The following is a 19378-nucleotide window of genomic DNA, read 5'->3' as shown; positions in this document are numbered from 1 at the left end:
AGTTCAAGAGCAGCGGGACTAAACCACTCCATGATTTCTGGGCCCCGTTTCAAAATAACATCTTTTTCATGTTCTGTAAATCAGGATTGAGAGCCCCTCCAACACACACACACACACACACACAGTTTTGCACAGCTATTGTTCTTAGGTCGCTGCATTGGCTGAAACAAAGCGGTATACCCAACGTTAATCATAACCAGTTGATGCCTAACCCTCACCACAACTCATATCCTAGGCCTTAAACTTCCTATGAAATGAGGTTCTGCCTCATTAGGACCAGTTTTTGGTCTCCTTGAGGATTAATAGTCCTGACAAGGTCCGTGTTCATGGCCAGAAAAGGTTCTAAAGAGGTAGCAAATACAAGCATACACACACACACACACACACACACACACACATACACACACTCCCCAATGAGGCCTCAAACCCCTCAACTCAACACCACAAAACACCAACTGAGGCGGCGGTTTGTCCGAACCAGCGAGCTGAAGCACCAGGTTAACTCCATGCATTTTTCAGCCATTACTGAAAAAAAAGTAGTGTGTGTGTGTGTGTGTGTGTGTGTGTGTGTAACCTGAGCAGAGGAATCTGGCAGTAAAAACACACTCACATTTATGCACGCACACACTCAGTTAAAACACAGCAAAGACAGGCACAGCTGCCCATGTGCGTCTGTAAGAAGGTGTATGAGTGTGGAGCAGAGACTACACACACACACACACACACTCATTCATTTCTGTGTGTGTGTGTATGACTCACACACACTCATTAGGCTGCAAAACCTTGGCCACCTCTACATCCTCTCCAGATGAGGCACCAGATATCTCAATTAAAAAAAAAAAAAAAAAGAAAAAAAAGTGACATTTGAGAAGACTCGGGGATGAAGGTACTGTGGGACACAGAGATGATGTGGACCTGCAACCTGATCTCATGTGTTAAGTTTCTTGCGCAGGAGACAGCTGCACACACGCAATACACACACACACACACACACACACACACACACACACACACACACACACACACACACACACACACACACACACACACACACACACACACACACACACACACACACACACACACACACACACACACACACACACACACACACACACACACACACACACACAGGAGTAAACCGGTCTGCACTAAGATTGTGTGTGAGTATTAAGTGATCGTTAATTGCAGCAGTGTCGGTGAATTAATCCCAGCATAAAACCACAAGAATTTAGTCCCTGCAACATGAGCAATTCTGTACCTTGGCCACACACACACACACATACACACACACACACGGCTGCAAACCGCTTCCTTCCTTCCTTCCTCCCTTCTTACGCTCTGCTTCCTAACTCTATTCCAGACACACTCCCGTTGTCATCACATCTGGTTTGAATTATGAATTTTTGATCATTTATCTGGGAGGGACGATTTCAGAATACTGCAGAGCAGGGTAAAATACACAGCTGAGAGAAAGAGAGGAAAAATAAGAGATGAGGACTCGCCTGGCCTAATCCATACACTCAATCCTTGCGATCGACACGTACATTGAACACAACAACACACGCACAAATACTTCTTCCAAAACACATCTAAATCACTATAAAACATCCACTACGAACGGTACAGCGATTATTAAACCGCTTGAAAAATATTGTTGCAAAATTAAAACGTCGCTCCTCGGAAAAAACGAGCCGAGCAACCGAGGAAGCGAGGACGAGGGCAGAGATTGAGCGCTAATCGGAAAAAGGTGTTCGAGATACTTTGGGTTAGAAATTGAGAGGGAAAGACAATAATACGCGCGGGTGTGGGCTCATTACTGTGAAACGGAGCGGTCGTAGAATAATCACCGCAGGACCACACAAAGAGAGGAGCGGGGATGAAAGCTGAGGGAAGGAGAAGAGAGAGGACGGAGAGAGGGAAGGAAGAAAGAAAAGAGAAAACACGGAATAAAACAAGAATCACGGTCTGAAACGACGCTTCTTTTTCATCTAGTTATTAGCAGATGAGGACACTTTTGAGACAAACTCGACTGCCCTCATGCCTCTGGATGCCATTGCGTATGCAGATTGCTCCAGCTATGAAAACACCACCAGCTCTCCGTGCTCAGCGCCTCTGGAAGGAGATGCTGCAGCATGAATTCTGGCTTGAATTTCAGAGAAAGGTCAACTGCGAAGGTGAACCAGGTGTAGCACAGCGTAAACCACTGGTTAGCGTCCATGTTGTTACCCAGGTACAGGCACAGGCCTCACAAAATCCAGTGTTGCACCAGTTGTGAAACATATTGCAATGATAATATCAGTCAAAAATAATTGCAATATAATTATTTTTCGCTTTAAATCATTTCGTGCAGCTTTAGCCCTCATTTTAATGTGGTAAAGATTAACTTGATATTGGACCGTATGAAACATAATCTGAGAGTTTGAGAGTTTCATCCAGCAGCCAGCTGTCTTCTTCACAAATCTTCACGTTTTTCCACCAGCACCTTTACTGGCCTTTCTTAGAAGAAAAATTAAAGTCCATTAAATACAATTGCATTTAAATTTTTTTGAAAATGTTTTCATCTGACTTCAGATAAACGCAGGTCGGAGTTTTGAGGTTTCGCAGTTAAACGTTCTTGCATGTTTTTCATCAAAAGTAAAGTTTGTAGCCGACACGCGTCAGGTGTAGCTGTCGAAGGAGAAACGCTGCTATTTTCCATTGTTCTTCTACAATTATATGTGTCCTGATTTTGGCGTTTTCCATCTTTTCTTCTATTCCCTCGTGTAGATTGGTGTCTGTCTCCATAAGGTTTTTTCTGGGCTTGTTGTCAGTGTAATAAAAGTATGATTATATCGTCTCTTATGTGTGTGTTTGTTTTCTTGGAGCTGGTTTGAGTAGGGCATGGCACGGTAGCCCCGAGGTGCAAAACACAAACGCAAATCACAAAACACAAAACCAAAAACACAAATGCAAAACAAAAAAAAAGTTACAGTCCTCACTACAGGTTTGAATCCCACATCAAGCAGAAAACACGATAACATTAACTCACAACGGAAACGCAAATCAAAATATGCAAACACAAAAGCGGTAAACACAAAAACATTAACTCGAAACTGAAATGTTTTTTGTTTTGCATTTGTGTTTTGTGTTTTGCATTTGTGTTTTGCACCTCAGGGCCACCGTAGCATGTTCCAATTTAGGCTGAATTTTTCAGCACATTATCATTCTTCAACATTTTTAACGTACATTACGTAGCGAATCAGGTAAGATGTTGATCCTTTTTATTCTTAGAGATAGTTCTGAGAAAAAAAACCCCACAACGCTAAATTTAACCATTTGACATTGGACACTGAGAGAAACACCCGTCGTAGACTGTGTGGACGCCGCTGAACATCCCAGAAGAGCTCGCACATACACTTTGAGAAGGGACGGGTTTTGTCGACTGCAACCTATATTATCACTAATTCTATGATTGAAACACATCTCTGTTTATATCCATGCATCAGGCGGTCATCGGAGACAAAAAGAGAGAAATCTTCGAGATGAAACAACATGTGGGTTTGTTTGGTCCATTGAGTGAGTGAGTGAACATGAGGAAGTTTAATGTGAATGAAAAGGATAGTGAATGAGATACAGAGAGAGAGAAAGAAAAAGAGAGAGAGGCAGCAGCTGTCTGCATGGATGACCTCAGCTGCAGCTGTTGCCCCCCCCTGCATCCCCCCCCCCACCACCACCCCTGCCCTCTGTATGCCAGCCCGCCTTTGAAGTTCACATCAAGACCGATACAGCTTTTGGATCACACACACCGATAGTTATCGCTGAAGAAGAATGTTTATTCGTTTTGGGTATAGGTCTGGAGGATATGGCAAAAACAATAATGCGATCCAAATCAGTCGATATTGATAGTTATTATGATAAATGTCAGATAGTGAGCGATTGCTCTTGAGTTGAAGGTGGAAAAAAAGTGGCTTGACAACATCTGAATGAAACTGAGGAAATATTGATCGGACGCAAAGAGAAAATCCCATGGATAAACATGAAAAAGTGTGTCCTTAATCCAGGTTAATTTGCGACACCGAGATATTATTATTACTTAATAAAATATCTGCATCACAGTTTTTTTTTTTTTTACTCGTGCCCGTCTTTGAAGCACCGACGCTGGGCATAAAGAGATGCTTTGGTCAGATTCTCTGGAAGGTAGTGCAGCCTTAATCTCCCTGTTGGCGTCTGCTCAACTGACTGAAACCTGACACACACACACATATACACAAACACACACATATTTGCACAGCTATTCTTCCGAGGACAGTGCATTGGCTTGCATTCATTTAGACAACAGTATCACTAACCTTAACCATAACTAGTTAATGCCTAACCCTCACCACAATGCAAATCTTAGCCCTAGCACACAAACACACACACACATTGGTTTCCATGACTTCAGAGGACATTGCATTGACTTACATTCATTTCCTGGAGACTTACTTAAAACTTTAACTTAATTATGGCCTAATCTTAACCCTAACCCTAACCTCCGCCTAACTTTAAAACATGTCTTTACCTTAAAATGTACTAATTTACATCATGGGGACTTGATTTTTGTCCCCATAAGATAAGGAATACCAGGTTCACACTCACACACACACACACACATAGGGAATACTTGAACCAATCCATAAAACATGTGTTCACTTAACAGTTTTAAATTTTACTTCATGGGGACTTGCTGCAATATGAGTGACACACACAATGACACGTTGCCCTCACTAGATATTTCGTTTACACATTAAACAGCTGAGGGAAGCTGCTATTTGAGTCTCAGGAACAAACACCTGTATTTGTGGCAGCAAGGTTGTCATAGTCCATGTGGTCAGAGACGACAGCTCGGTCCATGCAACTACTGCAAGAAACACATGCTGCTGCTGCTGCTGCTGCTGCTGCTGCACACACCAAGACACACTACTGACAACAGACTAATGTTTATGGCTGCAGAGCTGGAAAATTAAAATGTCGAAAAAAAGCAAAACACAATGACTCTTTTCATGGCGCTGTCAAAACCGAGACGCACACAGAAACATGACATTCCACACTACAGTGACGCAGCGTCTCACTCGAAAAACACAAAGCGAAAACGCGGGCATCTTCTCCGACAGATGTCTCATTCATAATGAATAATTGTGGTCACCACACACACACACACACACACACACAGACATAAACACCCAGACAAAAGCAGGGCTTCATTGTCTGGAGAGAACTACACAGGCTTTCGTACTGTACGGTCTAATCGGTCTCCCAACCTAACCCGGCTAATTACATCCTAGATTATCTCACCGAGCCGAGTCAATGGGAGCAAGCAAGCGTGGAAAATCAGAAAGAAAGACAGAAAAAGAAATCACGCGTGATGACGATGAGAAGATATATGAGCGCGGGACAGACCGACTGTAAACTTAAAGCTGCAGCCTGTAACTTGAAATGTATGTGACATTGATCTAACATTGTCCGTAAAGGCTGGCTCTGTCAAACAATACTATCAGACCTGACATTTGCTGTTTGCCTACATCTGTCATTTTGAAATAAAACAAATCATTTCCTGTGTGCAGTGACACAAGACGCAAACCCTGAACTTATTTGACAAGGGTTTTGAGTGTACCAATTTGATTATATTTAAAAAGACACACACTACAGTTTTAAATCGATTGTAGGAAAAGCAAGAGCGGATCAGAGAAATGACAGAGCAAAATTCTACGATTTACTGCTACGGCTGGTTTTTATCAGTCTGTTGTGACACAAACAGAAGAAAAGTCTGTGTTTTTATCCACGTTCTGTTTTTAAAAAATTGGAAACTGGAACTAAACTAAGAAAGTATTTATTTTTATCTCTGAAGTAAATCCATCCGTCAATTTTCTACCACTTATCCGAGGTCGGGTCGCAGCTTGAGCAGATAAAGCCCAGACTTCCCTCTCCCCGGCCACTCTATCCAGCTCTTCCAGGGGAATCCCGAGGCGTACCCAAGCCAACCGAGAGACAAATTCTCTCCAGCGAGTCCTGGGTCTTCCCCGGGGCTTCCTCCCAGTTGGATATGCCCAGAACAGGGCGTCCAGGAGGCGTCCTAACCTTCTCCGCAGAGGTGACTCTACTCTGAGCCTCTCTCAGATTACCGAGCTTCTCACCCTAACCCTGTGGAGGAAACCCATTTCGGGCACTTCTATCCGCGATCTTTCAGTCACTACCCACAGCTCATGAACCATACGTGAGGATATCTTTGGTTGCGTGTTGTGGTTTGTACACGGTCAACGCGGTCATTACAAGACACACTCACCGATGATGATGAGCGTGTAGTTGATGTTGACGCTCCCGAAGCCGTTGGTGGCCTTGCAGACGTAAGTCCCGGCGTCGTCGGTCTCCACGTCTTTGATCCGCAGGCCGTGCTGCAGCACCTTGAACCGCGTCCAGCCGCTGTGGATGTTGCGGCCGTCTTTGGTCCACATGTTGAGCGGCGGCGGGTCGCCCTCCACCGGACAGGGCAGCTTCATGGTGCGACCGAGGCGGACGCTCTGACGGTGCACCACCCGCTCCGACACCCTGGGGGGACCTTGATGACAGAGAGAGAAAGACATTTTTATTATTATGAATTTAAATTCTACTGTAAGGTCAGTCAAGGAAACTACTCGAATGGAACCATGAGACCTTTTTCTGTAACTATCCCCATTGAACATTTTAAATCACTTTTAAAGACCCACCCCTTCTTCTTGGCCTTCATTACAGGATAAGAATAGTCAACCCGGACACGTTAATGTTACTATTTTACTGTTATGTTTTTATTGATTTTATGCTTTATACCGTTTATGTTGCTGTGCTTTTTGGCTCTGTAAAGCACTTTGGTGCAACCTTATTATTTTTAAAATGTGAGGAGTTTAGGATCTCCTGTCGCCTGGCAGCATTCCTACACTGCACACAGAAAATGTTTTATGTTTGAATATGATTAAAAACAAAAGGAATGCATTCTACTGTTTATAAAACCTGTTTTTCTTTTTAGCAGTTTGAAGGGATAAATGCTTCTCGACCCCGGCCCACCCCGTGTACAGCCACTTTAACAAACGCTCGCTTAGTCAGGTCTGATAGTATTGCTTGACAGAGGTTGCAGCATACAAATAATGCTACATCACAAAGACTAAACAGAGGCAATAAAATCATCAAAGAAAATCACCAAAAATTATTAAAACCAGCTTTAATTCCCATATGTTCCCCTTAAGCATGCTATACTGTCTCCAGCTGTCATTTCCCAGGGTGTCAATGACACTAACTTCTTAGCCAATCATCTCTTTGGTGTCTTTTTAAATTTGTTGCATCACAACCAGTGTCTGGATGTCAGAGATTTTCCTTGTTGCTGCTTAAACGGATGATGACACATATTTTGCCTCCAGGTTATATATATTAGAAGTTACATTTTCACATTTGCCTCAGCCAAGGAGATTTGGATGGAATTCTTTGGAGAAGGTTATGGCCCCATGGAAGAAATGATTAATGAAGAAATGATTGGTGGACTGATTTGGACACGGTCTCCCGATTCAGGAATTATTTAAAAACAATTGTTAACCTTTGTGAAACAGGGGGGGGATGTGGTGACGCAATGGGAAACTGAGCGGCCTTGGCACAGGTTTGCACTCCCTGACTGCTTTCTCGGCTTATTGTTTGGTTTAATATATGTACGATGAGCTTCAGCCTTAACGTAACCAGCGTCCAGAGAGATGGATGGATTTAGAGAAAAGGTGAGCCAACAGGATCGAGTTTAGAATACACTAGTGACTCTCACATGTTCCCACACTAGATTAACACAAACATATGGCTCGACAAAGACAGCAAAATTATCCTTTAACGTTTCGTAATTTTATAATGGCTCTACTAAAACATTGACTTTTCGACAAAGTCGCCAATAAAAAAAGCCCTGGGAGCAAACACAGAACCACGCGGTGAGTTCAATATCAACTCAGATGTCGTGTTGAGACAAAATCAGCCGTGACCTTGACCAATCAGTAGCCGGGTCTTAGGTGAAACTTCACACTAGAAAAACAAAGAGGGTGGAGGAGCAGACGGAATGACTGGAAGAGGTGGAAGGAAATTAGACAGAGATGGAGAGAAGCAAGGGGTGAGAAATTAATAGGAATGAGGGGGAGGAGGAAGGAGAGGCAAAGGGAGGAGGATGGAATTTAAGGGAGTACGTCTACGCAGTGAAAGGGAATTAAATATGGCCAAAATAGGAGAGTAATACGTTGAAAGAAAAACAGGAAAATGGTAGGAGTTCAGATGTCTTTGTCTACTCCTCCTGGGTTAAAACAATTCTATCAGCATCGAAGTAAAAAAACACACACACAGGCCACCGAGAAGTGAACAAAACGTCCTGACACACAACAAAAGGCAATTGTATGTAAATCCGTCACAAAACAAACCAATGTCAGGTCACGTCCTGCAGGTTAAACGTTTTAAAAAAGAAGGACAAAGGGAGTTTTATTTCAACAATGAGCCACGTAAAGTAGAGGCTTATCTGGCTGAGTGTATATATACGGTCTGATAAAGATTAGAAACACATGTAAACATGCGCTTAAACAAACACCATTTGCGGTTTCGGTGCATTCTGATGACAGGAAATTAACAGCCTGATGCCAGATTACGTTACATATGGAAACCTTTAATTTACCTTTATGAACAGAGCCTTTAAGTAGAAAGTGCTGCAAGAGCAAATACCAACACAACATCCCATCATTATCCATCCATGTCTAATTTTACATGCATTAGGTTCAGTGCATGTAATTTTTCTGTTTACACCAGTGTGTAGAAGCTCTTTACCGAAATGCTATTTTTCATGCTAAAATGTTATTATTATTATTACCCATTAAGTTGACTTTTATAGAAAAAAACCCAGAAAAAATAGTAAATTTCTCGATGAAGATTATAGTTCTCGTTTTTATGACAGGTGGTCTCTGCATAACGTCTTAATAACACATTTTAAAACACAATATCTTACAAGATTATGGCAAATCAAATGTAAAAAGAACTTGCATGTATCCAGTTACTCATATTTTACTGAAAGAATAATTGGTTCTTATTTGGGTCAAAAATTCCTTGGCTCCTGGTTCAGTAGCTTGAGAATTATCCTGCTAACAGTCAAACTTTGTGACAATTATTGTTTTAACGACATAAAGTCACATGGAGGTTTTTTTTACAGGATCCTCCTCCTCCTCCTCCTCTTCTGCCCTGCCTCCATCATTCTCCCTCCTGGATGGGATTAATGTCTTCATTTAGCTGTATGGCTTTCTCATCAGTGGCTCCACAGCTCACTTTTTTCTCATTTTCCCCTTCCCTCCACCTTGATTTCTCTTTCTTTTCTGTGCAGCAGAGTTGTTTACCCCTTTTTCTTTTACTCTTATCTTAAGGTTTACTCTCCTCTCGTCACATACCCTTCTAGTCCCATTATGTCTTTCTTTTTGTACCATTTCTATACATCTTTAATGCGCCTTTAATATTCATTTTCTTCTTTTTCCTCCTCCAACAGATTGAAATCTCATTCCTCTGAACTCACTCACTACTCCCTTGCTACCTCTCTCTTTCTCGCCCCTTAACCCCCTCACTTCCTTTCCTCTTGCCTCCTTCAATCCTCTCTCCCTCCCCTGTCATCGCTCTCGTCGGCCCCTCTCCTGCCCTTTATTCCTGCCCTCGTACTCCCCGCTCGCTCTTTCGTCACACTCATTGACACCGGCGCTTTCGTTCAGTGCCTTATCTCTAGGTTTTCTCACAGGTGATTTACTGGTCTCCTGCCTTTTTCAGATTTGCAACGCTGGAGCTGAACCTCAGCTTCCCCCAGAGGATCACAGGAGTGGAACCTCCGAGTGAACCTCTCAACTTTCGGCAGTTAACCTCTCCTACACTCTCCCTCCTTACCCTCGTCTCCTCCTCCTCCCCTCCTGACACTCTCTGCCTGATGAAGAGAACACAGTGGAGCCGTTTTCTTCCCTCTCTTTCTTCCTCCTCCTCCTCCTCCTCCTTCACCTCCTCTCGCACGATCCATGACCAAAGTCCTTTTAAATCTGTCTCTAGAGGTGAAACTGAAGCAAGTACAAAAATCTATACCTCTCTTTCATGAGACACAAGGTTGGTGTGTGTGTGTGCGTGTACTTTTGGGACCTTTTCTGGCATAAATGTGACCTTGTCATGGTAGAGGTATGATATTATCATGATATTTAAGTCACAATACGATATTATGATGATATTTAAGTCACCATGTGATATGTACGTCACAATATTATCATATTTAAGTCATGATACAATATTATCACGTTATTTAAGTCACAATACTATCACAATATTTAAGTCAAAATATCATGATATTTAAGTCAAAATACGATATTATATTATCATGATATTTAAGTCACAATACGATATTATATCATCATGATATTTAAGACACAATACTATTATCATGATATTTAAGTCACAATACTATTATCACGATATTTAAGTCACAATGCGATATTATCACTATATCATAATACAATATATCACGATATTTAAGTCACGATACGATATTAGTCAAGATACAATATTATCATGAAATTTAAGTCACAATATGATATTATCATGGTATTTAAGACACAATACGATATTATGATATTTAAGTCACAATGCGATATTATCATGATATTTAAGTCACAATGCGATATTATCATGATATTTAAGTCACAATACGATATTATATTATCATGATATTAAAGACACAATATGATATTTTCACGATATGTAAGTCACAATGCGATATTATCACTATACCATAATACAATGTATCACAATATTTAAGTCACGATACATACATCACGATTTATTGCAAAAGTATTTGCCAAATCATATATTGCGATATACTCACGCAATAGCTCCAGTGAAATTAAGCATTTAGCACCCTCTAGTGGACTGAAATATCAACTGATTTTATTATGCTAATCCCCAAAAAGTTGTATGTTTATTTGCTAAAAAAAAGATAGTTGGTCTCTCAAAACCGTTATAATATCACAATATTTCACTGTATTGAACCACATGGGAACCAAAACCCGGTCCTTAAAAAGCAGGACCTAATTTAATTTAAAATAGGAACTGGTCACGTTTTGAATTGTGGTTAGGTTAAGTTTAGGGTTAGACATTCACTCGTTACGCTTACGATCACGGCTAATGCTTTGTTTAGGCTGTCCACATGAATGGAAGTCAAAGACGTGTCCTGAGAAGAGTAGCTGTGCAAACCTGTGTGTTTCCACATGTGTGCAGGTCCCCGAGGACATAAACTGTACAGCATGTGCAGCTAAATGTTAGTTTGTGTACGGCGCTGCGTTTAGCCAAATTATGTGGTTAAGCATCTTTGTCTGTTTATCTGTGCAGTGTGTGTGTGTGTGTGTGTGTGTGTGTGTGTGTACAGGAGGGGTGTCAAAGAAAACTGCAGGGCTTTAAACTCGGTTCTGTTTAGTACATTTAGGGCTCATGGCACCAGTTCCCCTAAAAACTGAGTTCCTGTAACAATATAACGCTGTTTGTCTCCAGATGCATGCAGACACGCACACATTCCAAACACGCACACGCCCTCCCTTTTTTTTTTTTTTTTTTTACAGCAGGGAGTATGTAGGTAGGATATATGTGCATACCTGTTATTATGCAGAGTAATGACAGGAAAATGCAGCCCATATCAGACACACACGCACATACACACACATGCAAACTCCCACAGGGCCAGAACCTTCCAGCTCTGAACTGGAGAAACTGAGAGATTCTTTTCAGTTTTACTCAAAAGTAACTACTTATAGAAACATATTAATCTAATCTATCTAATCTAAATATTAATTAATCCACCACCCAGCATAGAACTTTATGGTTTAGTATAGTTTCGAATATTCACAACAGCTGTACAGTAAAGTACATATAATTCTAACATTATAAAGCGCTATATTCTCAAACTTAACCCTTGTGAGTTGTGTGATTATTTACATATTATAGACGGGGAATTGTTAGGATTTAAAAGGCAAAACTTTTATGTGCTTACTGGTTCATGTTATGTCACTGTTGTAAAGATGTGGCATCAAAAAGTGCATGTAAGGACACTGATTTTATAGTGTTACAGTGTTATATTGTCTTTATAAACATCCGTGTTAAAAACGAGATCGATATAAATGAACAATATTCAATTTATTGTTTTGGATACGGACAAAAATATTCCCTTTGTGCATTTTTCCATCACAGTAAACACAAGTTTAAAGTTTACCTCTTCTTTTTTTCAGTTTCAAATTGTGCTCACCAAATAATACTTATAATAATATAATACAAATAATAAAGTTGTCCAAGCTCTAAGCTGACATACATGACACTGGATGAGTTGAAATATGGTCTAAAGGCATTTGAGCACATAGTTTTCTAATGCATGAGAAAAATACCTCACAATATGTGTTGCATATTTTGTGTGACAGCTGCCGGCTGCTCTTTATGTTTTGGGTTTAGAATCCAGAGTTCGCTCTTTTTAATCCCCTTAACGTTCCACTGGACTTTGGGTCAGATGGGTCCAACGCAACGTTGTTATTGGCAAGGAAGTGAGACTGGAGCTCGAGGAAAGGGCCGAGGAATGCTTTTGATGGAGAGCACTTAACAGCGGGACACTGTGTTGATGTACTGCACAAGGTAGAAGCGTGTGTGTGTGTGTGTGTGTGTGTGAGTGTGAGTGTATACATGCGCCGCGATGTGTCACTACGCGTTTGTCAAAAGACTGGAGCAAAGTAACGCAAAAGGGTCGTAAATGTCCGATCAGTTCTGAAAGCAGTTATCGTTTATGAAATACACTTATTTCTAAGTTGTATTTTTAACTATGCTCAGATCATAAACCTGGCAAAAGGTTTATCCTTCCACAGTGTGCTCCAATGAAAACGTGCGCTCGCTGCTTAAATTACCCGAAAACACGCAGGTCCGACTACTTACGCAACTCTTTTTGCTTGAACCCTGTGATCCTCCTCTGCTGCTGTGCTACTTTTTTCTCACAACTCGTGATCTGAATTCGCTCCCGTTATCACATCTTTACCATCTACATTATCTATGACCAGTGCAACTGCGTGTTTAGAAAGTCCTCTATGGCACTGGCATAAAGTCACATCACACCAAACATTCCCAATTGCACAAATAAGAGTAAAGAAAATAAATGTGCACTGCATTAAAGTGCAATTTGTATGGAAAGCAGTGCTTTATTGAGAACAGCCGCAACTGATGGAATGAACATTTCCAGTTTTGGCTTCAGTAAAGTATGTCGGCCTATCTGTATCTATCTGTAAAGGCCTTTTTGCGTCAATGTTTCTCACCACCATCGGGACCGCGAGTCTGTAGACTGATGGTAGCAGCTGTTGTTGTTGCGTCACACAATTGTAATTTTTGATCAGGTCAGCTCACCGTAACAGAATCACGACCCAAAAAGTGCCCTCCGTCCTCCTCTTCCATCTCTGTCACTGACACACACAAAACCCCCTACACACTCACAGAGTTGCCTTTCTGTGGCCTAAGGCAACAAAAGGAGTAATTCATTCACATTAGGTTTCCTTCCTCAGGTGCACACGAATACACGCAGCTGCGCTGACATGTTCTTGTTGTGACCCAGTCACTTCCACCTCATCAGAAGGTCAACTGCTGCTTGTTACTCTGCCCTGTCAGTAAACACTTAAGGCCCCCGGGGGCCGACATCATCGAAGGGACACACGTGCATCTACAGAGAGGACCTAAGGCGTGCACGAAACAAAAACTTACATGCAGCCGCCAGACAGACTTTCACAAGTGGCTGTTGCTGAAACATGATCTTTGAAGCAACTCACACAATCACGTCTCTGAGAGCACATACTCGTAAAGGCGCAGAACAATTTTAACTCTGTATTCAACAGATATTTCATTGTATTATTGTTGACTTTCCACATTCAAGACTGACTGCTGTTAGGTCACCTCAAGCAGCAATAGCATCAGGCTTTTAGCCAGCAGGGCGTCCGGGCGCCCAAAAGACGCCCTATTTTTTCCTCCCGTTTCCCCCGGTAACCACGGAAACGGTGTTGTGATGACGCGCGGGTATAGACAGGCGCGTGCTGGCCGCAAAGAGATCAGTGTGGAACACCAATAAAACGATTCCAACAAGACTCGAGGACACGGTGGAACAGCACCTATTAAATGCTGGAAAGTCTCTTTGCGCAAAAGCGAAACTTGCGGAGAGCCCACTTACAGCGGCGCACAAAGCAGGAGAGAGAGAAGAACAGTCAGCAGGGGCGGTGCGCAGAAAAAAAAGGCCCGCACCAGATGAGGGGCACCCTCTACAATTGCAATGCCTTGACTTTAGTGAGGCGTGTGCACCGGTTTTTTTTTTTTGGGGGGGGGGGGGGACACCCTCTAAAAAAATCCTAGCTAAAAGCCCGAATAGCATCATATACATCATGGCTATTCAAGTTAAGACTGGGGGGCCAGAACCGGCACTTCAAGCAATTTGGACCGAATAATGAATGTGTTATTAAAAAGCCAATAAAACCGTAGCTTCGCCAATTTCTGGCACTTTGCGACACTTTGTCTTTATATTGAGCCAATTGTGACCGTTATACCCAAATGTTGGTGGTACTGCAACTGTAACCTTTTTGCACTATATGCACAATGTATTGTACCTGAATGTTGGTGGTTTTGTTACTTACATGTTTTGCACAAAACTAGCAGCCATTTCAATAAATAAGTGCTAAATAATTGATAACATTTTGTATCTATTTGTATCCTACTGCAAAATAGTAGTACAGGGGTTGATCTGCCCACTAGCTGGACAGCCTTCTGAAAAGCTGGCCCTCCGGGAATTTTAGTTGAATAGCCCTGATATACATGATGTACTAAAGAATTTCTCAAATGAGATATAAACAAAGACACTTTTTTTTTAACATTTCATATCATGTCCCAGAAAACAAGCAGGGGAAGGAAAAACGTTTTCCACATTTTCCTGTTACGCTTTGCAAGAACAAAAAATTTGCTCGGTTTAGTTCCTGGCCTTCCATACGCAGTGAATCATTTTTAATGACACACCTTATCCAAATAAATGAGAGAGGGAGAAAATGTATGAAAATGATTCATTCACTTTAAAAAAAACTGGGAAAATGTGTAGATTTCCTGTAAAAGAATGTACTTAAACTTCAAAATGTCGTTCTTTTCACAGCCCACTGGTGCAGCTACCACCTGGAGTGAGCTTGTGACTAATGGGCTAAGGTTCATTCATGTATAAATGTATTTTCAGTTTAAAAATAAACACTGCAGAGGTGTCATTACTTAAGAGAGAAAGGCGCATTATTCTCCAACGATGGAAAGTGGGAACAAGAGTTTTTTGGGGGGGAAACTGAGACCATAAATTTCTACAAACCACCAAGAACCTGAGGGCAGAACCTAGAACATTCTTTAAAAGCTTGTAAAGGCCTTTACAAAGAAACCACATCATGTGCAGTAAATACTTGCTTGAGTGTAGTTACAGTGTGTCATGAGCCAAATTAAGGAAAGTGATAAAAGTACAGAAAGGAAGCGAAAATACATTTACACACGTGTGTGTGTGAAATATAGAAGCGACGACGTATACGAAGGCAGTTCAGGAATGGAGTTAAGAGGAGATAAGGAGGGGGATTTAATCCCCGTAAACAACTACCTGCTAAAATTGGGGATTTACAGGTCAAGTGCAGGCTGGACAAGAAACTGACATTTTAATAAGTACCTTCAATAAAGACTGTAACTTTCCATCGCCTTCTATTATGTTTACTTCCTGTTGGATTGACAGCGCTGGAGACATCCTCAACGGTCCATTAACATCCTGCAGTCACGACTTGTTTAAACCAGATCCGACACAGACGCGAAACCATGTTTTCTCTGTGACGCCGAAACTTCCACGGGCCGAGATGGAGAGGAAATTAGATTTCACAGTGTTTGACACTGAGCATATTAAAAATGCCACATCTGTCTCCTGTGATGACAGAGTGTCTCCAAAGCATTCGAGTGACCTGATGTGGTTTGGTTTCAAGTTGTGTTTACACTTTTTTCTGTGTCTCAACTCTCCAAACTACAAAACACTATTGAATATAAAGCTATCGAGAGATAAATAAAGTTGTTTTTATCTGCATCACTGCGGCTGTGGCTATGTATGATTACATCTATGTTCAGCATTGGAACACAGGGAGGCTTTCAACTGTAGGGACCATCATCACGAACCTCGAAACATTTCCTACTAATCCCAGATCCCTCTATTTATCCTGTTTACCTGAAAGCTTTAACACTTCTGTGCTTCACATCCCCACAACCTATTCACCCTGAATGATCTATGGTGATTGACCGAGTAGATTTAGTGTCGGTGTGTCTGGGTTTGGTCTTAGTTTCTTCCTTAATACCTAGTATATCTTACTATCCACCCAGACTGTCAAAATAGTTATTAGATGTCACAGAATTCCTTTCACCAGTGGAAAAGTCCAACCATTCCTCCTGGAGATCAATTGAAAGTTTGCCTTCTATTGACATAATTGGATCTGTGTTTCTAAAGCCGTTTTTCCATCATGGTACAGTTTGGTTTGGTACAGTATAAGACAGCAGACAACAACACAAAGGACAACAAAGGAGGACATCCAGCAGCTCATGTTTTTATGCTCGTTTTGTGGCCGTTTATCGCAACAAAACATCGAGCGCTGTGTGAGAATAGACCGCGGGCGTTGAAGAAACACCGGTCGCAAGGGAGTGACGCTTTTCTGTCGCCCAAATCAGCTGACCGTCGTGGGTCTAGCTCCACATATACCGTATCTGGTACCCCAAAGAATGGGTACAAAAAAAATGGAATGGTTAGGGCACCAAATCGTTCAACTTTGGTGGAAACACGCCATAAGGTCATTCAAATCTTGGGATGCCCTTTCCACATTTCCACAAAAGACCTCATCTGCACTATTATAAGTTACAAGGCAAATGTTTCTTATGATTTTGTCGTCCCGCAGTTGAACCTTCTTCCTCTTGGCTCCAGTTGGCTCACCCTGTTTCTGTGGTGCCTGCCAGTCCCCCTTTTTTCCACCTGGAAATTGCGTTTGTTGCTAGTCAACTAGGGAAGGCATTTAAATGTCAACTTAATAGCTGGTGGAAGATCACTGAGGGCAACAGCAGATTGTGCTGAACCTTATAAAACAACAAAGGCAAAGAACGAGGAGCTAGTATGGTGGGTGAAAAAGACCAAATACATGGGGCAAGTTGGCCAGCTGGGGCAGAAAGTAGGTCAAAGGCCATAAGTACTATTCCAGTTCAGTGTGTGTATGTGTGTTTGCTCGATCAGTGTATGGAGGCTGGGGACTGGGTTACGTTTTAGGGCAAAATAAGACCAGAGACAGACACGGAGCAGACGTCCTGATCCAGAGCCAATTACGTAAGTAGGAGAGTAATACTGTACAAACTCCACTTAAAACCACCAATGTTAAAGCACTACTGTTCAGAAATAAATGAAAAAATGTAACTCTATAAATAAGTGTTTTTTCAGGTTTCAGTCAGTAAAATATAAAGCACTTCAGTGCTACAAAGAATCTCAGGACCATTTCCTTTACTTTATGTCTCCTTTTACTCTCTACATCCTCACCCATGTATCCCTCTCTTCCTGCTCCTTTCACTGGAACAGCATCTCATTGTCTAACTTTTCTTTTCTTTTTTGTTAGGACACCTGTCTGCTTTTTGCCAGAGGAAAAAAAAAATCACAATCAATATTAAAGAATAAGAATTAAAGCTTTTATAAAGAGGAAACCTTTTCAAAAAAAAATATTTTCAAGAATTAACACCAAGGTCGCCAAGGTCGAACAGTCCCATTAAATAAAATTCAAGCCTTACGTTATTTCCTGAAGCTTATCCGGGTCTGCACCAAAACATTTTATGGGTGCTTCCTATGCCCATATCCTCCGCAGAGTTCTGTGCAAACCCATTTAGTGGTTTTTCTGTAATCCCACTCACAACACACACAATCCAACAAACGACATGGGTGAAAACACGACCTTGGTGGAAGGAAAATAGTAAAAAAAAAAAAAAAAAAATCAGCCTTCAGAAAACGTACTAAAGACGTTTTCTGGAACAATAAATTTGCAAAAGTTTAGTTCCTGGCCTACGACGCAGAATGAATCATTGTTAATGACTCATCTAAATGAGCCAGAGAAAGAACATTTATGAAAGTGATTGATTTGCCCCTTCTATAGTAAAAGGAAACACTTTTTTAATGGGAACTGAATTCCTGTTTTACATTGTAAGTCCATGTGGCAGAAAAATGAGTAGATTTGCTGTTAAAGAATGTATTAAAAGTTCTTTGCACGACCCATTGCTGCTGCTGCTGCTGCTGCTGCTGCTAGCACCTGGAGCCTGTGACTAATGGACCAAGGTTCATTGAAAAGTCACATTCAGCGAAGTAAACGAATGCAATACGTGATTTTGAGTTTCCAATCGTAAAAAAAATTTAAAAATACTTTCGTTGCAGGGAAATACAACATAATAATTGAGCAATATCTTGCCGTTTTTATTTTGTTGTTCAAAATAGATAAATGTGGCTTATTTTGTCAGCTACATTTTTAAAATTAAAATATCGAGACTAATATCGGAATGTCATCATTATGTGGTATATGCACATATCGAGAGGATCGGTCACTTAATCGGAAGTGAGCAGAAGCTCATGATCCCACGCTGCTAGGTATTTTGTTATTACTTTGATAGAGAGACAGGGACAGGGACATGTTGGGATAAATGACCATCAATGACCATCTAACACAAGGTAGTGGAAGAGGGAAGGTACAATTTAAAGATTGTTTTCGTAGTAAAAAATTTATATTTAACGATAATTCAGTGCCTCGAACAAGATGATGCCTAATCCATTATTTGATGTCCATTGTAAATGCGTCCATTTGTGTGCAGTAAACATAGTAAACGTGTGTGCGCGCAGTGTCTCGTGCCTCACAGATAAGGCGAGACATAGTTAGCGCAAGATAAGAAATAGTTAACACTCTTTGAGAGTGTGTCCGTGTGTGTGTGTGTGTGTGTGTGTGCGAACGTCTGTGTGCATGTGTGTGGGTGAGAAGCCGACTGGTGTCCTCGACCTAACTTTTATCAGCGCTCTGGAGGCAGACACTGTCATTCATTAACAGCAGTGACACACACACACGCACACACACACACACACACACACACACACACACACACACACACACACACACACACACACACACACACACACACACACACACACACACACACACACACACACACACACACACACACACACACACACACACACACACACACACACACACACACCTGCTGTGATGCACTTCAGTGATAG

The 19378-nt window shown here is 41.5% G+C and overlaps 1 protein-coding gene across 1 annotated transcript in view; it reads right to left on the bottom strand.

Annotated features, from left to right (window-relative positions):
- fgfrl1a (fibroblast growth factor receptor like 1a) overlaps nucleotides 1-19378 on the bottom strand; it is a gene marked incomplete at its 3' end in the record, with an annotated part of 87950 nt that overhangs the window by 48639 nt on the left and 19933 nt on the right. The window contains exon 3 of the mRNA XM_083891794.1: nucleotides 6305-6577. Within this exon, the coding sequence (XP_083747920.1) occupies nucleotides 6305-6577 (273 nt within the window). The remainder of the gene's footprint in view (nucleotides 1-6304; nucleotides 6578-19378) is intronic.

This window comes from Microchirus variegatus (genome assembly GCF_963457635.1).
Source record: "Microchirus variegatus genome assembly, chromosome: 6".
Lineage (NCBI taxonomy): Eukaryota > Metazoa > Chordata > Actinopteri > Pleuronectiformes > Soleidae > Microchirus > Microchirus variegatus.
This window is presented reverse-complemented; position numbering and strand designations above follow the sequence as displayed.